General features: G+C 42.2%; 1 protein-coding gene across 1 annotated transcript; it reads right to left on the bottom strand.

Annotated features, from left to right (window-relative positions):
* Positions 1-345: 345 nt before the first annotated feature.
* On the bottom strand, positions 346-3,743 carry LOC109781611 (protein ACTIVITY OF BC1 COMPLEX KINASE 3, chloroplastic). The gene is made up of 7 exons (XM_020340200.4): positions 3,321-3,743; positions 2,978-3,211; positions 2,218-2,553; positions 1,457-2,012; positions 1,184-1,370; positions 716-1,082; positions 346-633 (listed from the first exon to the last, which is right to left on the bottom strand). Exons 1-7 carry the CDS (start codon positions 3,621-3,623, stop codon positions 505-507), a joined length of 2,112 nt encoding a protein of 703 aa, XP_020195789.1. The 5' UTR covers positions 3,624-3,743; the 3' UTR covers positions 346-504.
* Between the last annotated feature and the right edge of the window lie 2,982 nt (positions 3,744-6,725).

The following is a 6,725-nucleotide window of genomic DNA, read 5'->3' as shown; positions in this document are numbered from 1 at the left end:
AACATTTGAAGCTGTAATGTAGAGAAATCCTCTACCTTTTTTCTCTTTAAGAAAAAGTGAACTTGGAATGTGCCATCGAATACTCCCTCCGTTCACAAATATAATATGTTTTAAATATTTCAATATGGACTATATATAAACTGAAATGATTGAACAAGCACACTAAAACATGTCTATATACATACCATTTAGAAACTAGGGAGGGAGTACAAACTTATGTCTTTCAAATGGTTTATTATCGTGTTATCAAAATCGCTAGTTGTACTCCACTAGGTACTACCTATCCGTTACTTTCTTAAACTCTTGGTACACAATATCAAACAGTAAAAGGAAAAGACATACTAATGCGTTGCATCTGAACATCACATTAAAATAGAACAGACGCTGACGTTAGGGGATGTTTATCTACTGATTACAAATTATAGTTGCTTTTCTTTTTTCCTTTTGGTGCAGAAAGTATCGTGTCAATTTACATGGTTTAGTGTGAGCCTATCTACAAAGATTCTAAGAAGATCCAGGAACAGGTGCAGGTGGGATCCTGAGTAGCTGCTGCAGCAAGCGGGCTGCAAGGCGCTGCGAGACACCTCCAGCAATACGAGAACCAAACACACGGGCTTCACGCTCTTGTAGCACCTGAGATATAAAAAATGCTATGAGTTGCAGAGTTGTCAATAGCTGTTGAAATACATATAAAAGGAATGAAGCAGCAGTGTACCTGTACAATTGGCTGCAAAAGACTTGGATCAAAGGTATCAGAGGATCTCAAAAGACCCCATATTCTGAGAACAGTGTCTCGTAGCTCCAACATTTGTTCCCGCTCAACATCACTTATCTTAAATGGTCCAGCTGGATTGCCATTGGATATTAATGGCTTCAAAAATTCTGGAGCTGCGTTGTATGAATCAATCAGTGTTCCGAAGGTGATGGCTTCTGTGACACGAACCGCTTCTTTCACAACTAGCACTCTTAAATTCTCCCCATCTGGACCAAGTAGAAGTTTCAAAACCGGTTGTAGAGCATCCTTTGCTACAAACTCTCTATCCTGGCGTCCTTGAACAAGAAGATTTTCAAGCCTATTCCACCTGACAGCAAAGCAAAAGGTGATTCTCAACACTATCGTAAAAGGATGGTTGCTGGTACAAGCAATATATAATATGCAGAAGCTAGCAGAATAAGTACTTGCCTGAATTTTTCATCCTTGAATAGCAGCTCAATCAGAGCATCTCTGAGATATGGATTGGGATCTGTGAGTAATCTTTTAGCAAAGTAAGGATATGAGGCAGCAAGCACCTTAAAATTAGGATCAGCATAGAGCGCCAGACCTTCCAGCACAGTGAGTGATCGCAGTATCAACGCATAGTAGGCCGGTACTAGATTTGAATAGGCAAGAATTATATCACTGTCTCAGCAAAATTGAGATGTAACCTCATAATACCTAAAACAAAGTAAGACTTACCATTGAATGGGTACTGATAAAGAACAGCGCCTAAGCCATCAACTATGGTTTTAAAGTTTAGCTCACTCACTGTTGAATCCAAAGCATCATCAAAAAAATTCTTGAGGGCAGGTACGATTGGGGATACATCCACTTCAGGTTTCAGAAAATCAAGTGCATAATAATCACGAGCCATCGCTTCATAATCCCGATTGACCATGTGAACGACATGCCCTATGATGGCTACCCTTGCATCCTCTGGGGTTTCACTCATCATGCCAAAATCAAGAAAAGCAAGCTTCCCTTCAGGTGTTGCCAAAATATTACCAGGATGCGGGTCAGCATGAAAGTAACCATACTCTAGTAGCTGCCTTAGGCTACACTGTATACCAATGTTTACCAAGTCCAGGACCTTCAAGCCTTGGCCTTCAATGGCAGCTTGTTGATTAAGCTTTACACCCTCAATCCATTCCATTGTCAGTACCTTTGCACTTGTGTAATCCCAAAATATATCAGGGACCAATATGTCTTGCTTGTCAGCATATAATTTTTTAAACCTTCGTGCATTTTGGCCTTCCTGCATTCATTATTTTTTAACACGGTTAATAATGAATAAAAACATACAATCAGGACACATGATAGCATTTGATTCTGCTGACTCAGCAATCTATGTTGTAAGTATTCCTCTTGATTCTATTTTACTCATTCTTTTTAGCATTTACAGGTACAGTTGATATGTAGACTATACTTGTATTAATAGAATATACGCAAAGACAAAGTACCTGGACATAATTAAGCTCTTGGAAAACTCTTCGGGCAAATTCATCTATCAGAGCAACTGCATCAGTAGTTATAATGTCGACATACTTATTTATTAGAAAACCAAGTCCCCTCAGTAGGTAAAAATCACGGCCTATGGCATCCTCGATGCCAGGTCTTTGCACCTTGACAGCTACCAACTGCTCAGAGTATTTCAACCGTGCCTTGTAAACTTGACCTAAACTTGCTGCAGCTATCGGTGAAGGTGACATTGCTGAGTACATTGAATCAAGAGGAAAGCCAAGCTCCCTCTCGACACAGGCAAATGCCTCTTCATCTGGAAATGTGGGGAGAGAATCCTGCAAGACAGTTTCGTGTCAACCATTTGGGAAAACATTATAGCAGTGATAGAAGTAATGCCCCAAGGTTATCAGGAAATATCCCCAAATGGTGAAGTCTAGGTGGTACCGGTGACTTCCATATTCGAATCAATAACCATTTTGGAAATCATCTAGCCACTTCAAAACAATAAGAACCGTGTGATGGAAGGAAAACCTGATGAATGGTTAACGGATTGGACTGAGTAACTAACTATTCACCACATAAGTAATTAACAGGATAGTAGTGGTCCATTCTTGTTCCTTAAAAATAACATGTCTATCTTAAAAGAACTTAAACAGGGATTAACCATATCTGACCGCAAGAAAGCAAGAATTGTTCAGTACTTTCCCAACAATAATTTCGTATCATGAGCACTGAGAACCGGCAAGTAAGAAGGTCCACCTGCAGCTCGGAGAGCTCCTCGAGATACTCAGTCGGGCAGAGGTCAGGCCGCGTGGACAAACCCTGCCCAATCTTGACGAACGTCGGGCCAAGCCTTGTCAGTACAGTTCGCAGCTCGACCGCCCTGGCACGCCTCTTCGCTGACGAGGACGACTCCCCCCTCTGCTGGTCGAGCAGCAGCTTTAGCCCGAATGCCCCCAGCTTCGAGAGCACCTCCGCCGCTCTCATCGCCACCTAATTACACAGCAGGCAATGCACACCACATATGTCAGATTCTGAGAGCCTCGGCTGCTACCCTTAGATCGAGGTTAAAGTATGCTTGGAGATTGGGTCCAGGGTTTGCCTGGAAAGGTTGGGAGCCGTAGCGGGAGGCGAGTAGCTCGGGGGTGTAGACGGTGGCGGCAGCGGCTCGGGTCATGGCGCGGGACTCGGCCTGCAGGTCCTCTGCGCGGTCGCGGGCGAGGGATGGTACTACGGGAGGCGAGGCGCGCGGGGAAGGGCGGGGAGAGAGCTGGATGGAGAGGTCGGGGGACGGGGGCGCCGCAGTGGAGGCAGCGCGGAGGAGGGACGGGCGGCGGCGGAGGCGGCGCGGGTGCGACGGAAGAGAGAAGGACACGCCGGCCGTCGCTGACGTGGATGCCGCCATGCCGCGGGGGGGGGGGGGGGGGGGGGGGGGGGGGGCGGGGCTGCGGAGGTGGGAGGTCGGGCTTTGCGCGCGTCGGCTGCACCGGTTGTTTTATTACAGTGGAGTCCCACCTCGCTTCGCGAGGAGGGTTGATTTGCGCCACAGAGAGCGCGAAGAGACGGGTAGCGTCCACGGCACTTGCACCGTACACGTCCGTTTGGAATCGATTTTAATGAGATTAAATTAATTGTGTAGTATTTCCTTTTTTTTCTCCGCATATAAGATTTGGTCAAAATCAAACTACACAAATTTCGACCAAATTTACATAAAAAAATGAACGTCTACAATACTAAAACTATATAATATGAAAATACGTTCCATGGTGCATCTGATAATATTTATTTCATATTGTGAATGTTTATATGTTTTAATATAAAGTTAGTCAAACTCTACAAAGCTTACTTTGACCAAATCTTATATGCGGACTAAAAAAAATAGAGGAAGTATATAATAATAGTAGAACGTTCGTGCATTGCCACGGGCTGCATTGCCGACTTCTTTTTTTACCGTTAAAGCGCTATCATTTTCTTTCTTCTTTCCTTCTTCAAACTAAAAATGTTTTCTGAATTTAAAATTATAGAGTAGAACTTATATGAAATGTGCTACAAAAATATCATCTTCTGTTTAAAACCATAAAACCGGAGATCTTTAATAAGGCCATGAGAAAGACAAGCAGAAGGCAACATAGTACTAAAGTGAAGGCAATATAATACTAAAGTGACTATGCTTCGCTACGGATTCAAGTAAGACATGAAAGTCAAACTATAATAATTTGCTCATACACATTATGTGTAATTTAGATATAGATCAATTCAAGTCCAAAAAAATAGTGATAAACAACGATGTTGTCATAATTTTAATCACAACATATGTTTGAAATATTCTTTTGGTTATACAAAAACAAACAAATATAACATGCTTCTTTATAATAAAAAATAGAACTATTGCTTCCAAGGACCAGATGACAACGGGCTTCCAACCAAGAACCAGAATTTGGTTGACTACCCACAAAGGTCAGAACTATTCTTTACAACTTCATAAAAAGCTAAATTTAATCTACAAATAATTATGAAGAGACGTTACTAAGTAAAACTAAGTCATGACTAAAATATTGAAGGGGAGAAATGATTTTTTATTTCAAAGATGAATACCCCAGTATAATAAGCAATAGCCTTGTGCAAGCATCGACAGCAATACAAATAGCAGTAGCCTCTCAAGCCCTCGCTATCTCTCTACAACTCTTTACTATTCTCTTCTATTACTCTCCCAAGACCACACACGACAACAAGAACACGCTCAATCTCTCTTCTTCCTCCCAAAATCAGCAGTTAATCTTTCTTCATCCTCTCAAATCGAACATCAATAGCCCACACACCACCAACCACCACACCGATCACTCGATCGTGCATCCCGCCGTGCAGACGCACTGCACGCATGCACCACCGCCCCGCCTCTCTCTCCAACGCCTCACCCCCCCCCCCACTACGATCAAGGCAGACATGAAGAGTATGCTGCCCTTTATTAACTTTATTAATTGTCACATGGTTCATCAAAGAGATTAGCTAGACCAACATTCATCAACAAGAACACACCATGTATGGCACAAGCCGATGTGTTAGCTTCCTGGGGTAATGCTGGAAGGTCTTCACAACCTAGATAAGTAAAGTTTGAAAGGTTATAACCTTGACTAACAGAATAAAATGAATGTTAATGCACACACATGTGGATACATCTCTATTATTTTCTGTTCTTATTTTTAGAATCAGATAGCCAACTTTTTCTTTAGAATCAGAGTGAAGTCCATATACTACTTGCTCACAAGTCCTGGACAATGGAAAACTTTGACATCCTCCTCCGTGATCTTAAACACTTGTAGGTAATTTCCTCCTTCATGCTTTTGAACTCTTAAACAATGCACTATAGCTCCCACATCCATGAGGCATCGTGCCCTGTTAGTGCAATGCAGCTCCGACATTGATGTGGCAGCGTGCTCCATCTCCTGGAGATAGACAAGCCATCGGTGCAGCCGCTGAATCCTCTCATCCCCACTGTAGGATAGCATTGCCCCATAGTAGGATTGTTCTGTGGCAACACATGGGCAACCATGCATCTATTGCTGACTGGGATGGTGTGCATAAAACTACAGGCCGAATGTTGGATTGGCTAGATAACCACTTGCATGTAGCATGCCTATATAACTATTTCCATATATCAAGGTAATTCAAATGCAATAGACTGGTCCAATGTGAGTGACATGCACACTTAGTATTAACAATCGGAATGGGAGAAATGACTGACTGAAACTAGGAATGCCCGGTATGCAGCGAAGTTTAAGTCCTACATAGGAAGGAGGTGAAATAAGATAGTTTGGCGATTGGGTAAGTACCATGCTTACAAGTCGGTCGTGAGAGTTCATGTCAGGCTTCCAGCCAAGCAGCAGGCATGCCACCTCCTGCCACCACTAGCAGGTCGTCATGTATAGCACTGTGTGAGCTCCTCAACCCCGCCCACGCCCTCGGCATCCGTGACCAACACACATTACGTGTTCATCGATAGACTAATCCCCAGATGCTAAAGTATCAAACATTATGAACAGTGTCCTAATAAGCCCTCTAGATACTTCACTGATTTAAGAATCTTTTCCTGACATAACATATTTTGAATTTTCCTTTGCATATGTTTGATTGAGATAAATTTTGAACTTCCTTTGCCCATAGTAATATATCTGAATCAGCGCCCGTAGAGAATGTAATTTTCATCATAGGTAATCTACAATGGAGTATCTATTTCAGAAAATAAATAACATACTGACCAAAATATATTAAGAAATGAATTGTACAAGATTCAACTTACCTTATGCTTGGAAAGAGCCTTTCCAATCATTTCATTGGTTCATCTATCTCTAGTAAGGCACAAGCCAAGTTCCCTTTATTTGTAGTCTGTAGAAATGTTCCCGACGTAAGGTTGAGCAAGCAAACAAACTCACATATTACTGGAAATGTTTTAGAAATTATATATTTTAGTAAACATGCCTGACCTGTAAAAAGCCTTGGGTATTTCTCG

This window comes from Aegilops tauschii, chromosome 1, assembly GCF_002575655.3.
Source record: "Aegilops tauschii subsp. strangulata cultivar AL8/78 chromosome 1, Aet v6.0, whole genome shotgun sequence".
NCBI lineage: Eukaryota > Viridiplantae > Streptophyta > Magnoliopsida > Poales > Poaceae > Aegilops > Aegilops tauschii.
The sequence above is the reverse complement of the archived record's forward strand: the minus strand, read 5'-3'. Positions and strand labels throughout refer to the sequence as shown.

Coding starts and splice junctions, on each gene's coding strand:
- LOC109781611 (XM_020340200.4), bottom strand. CDS start 3,623: ATGGCGGCATCCACGTCAGCGACGGCCGGCGTGTCCTTCTCTCTTCCG. Junction 3,212..3,320: donor ACGGCTCCCAACCTTTCCAG/GCAAACCCTGGA, acceptor CTGTGTAATTAG/GTGGCGATGAGAGCGGCGGA. Junction 2,013..2,217: donor AAGAGCTTAATTATGTCCAG/GTACTTTGTCTT, acceptor TAATGAATGCAG/GAAGGCCAAAATGCACGAAG.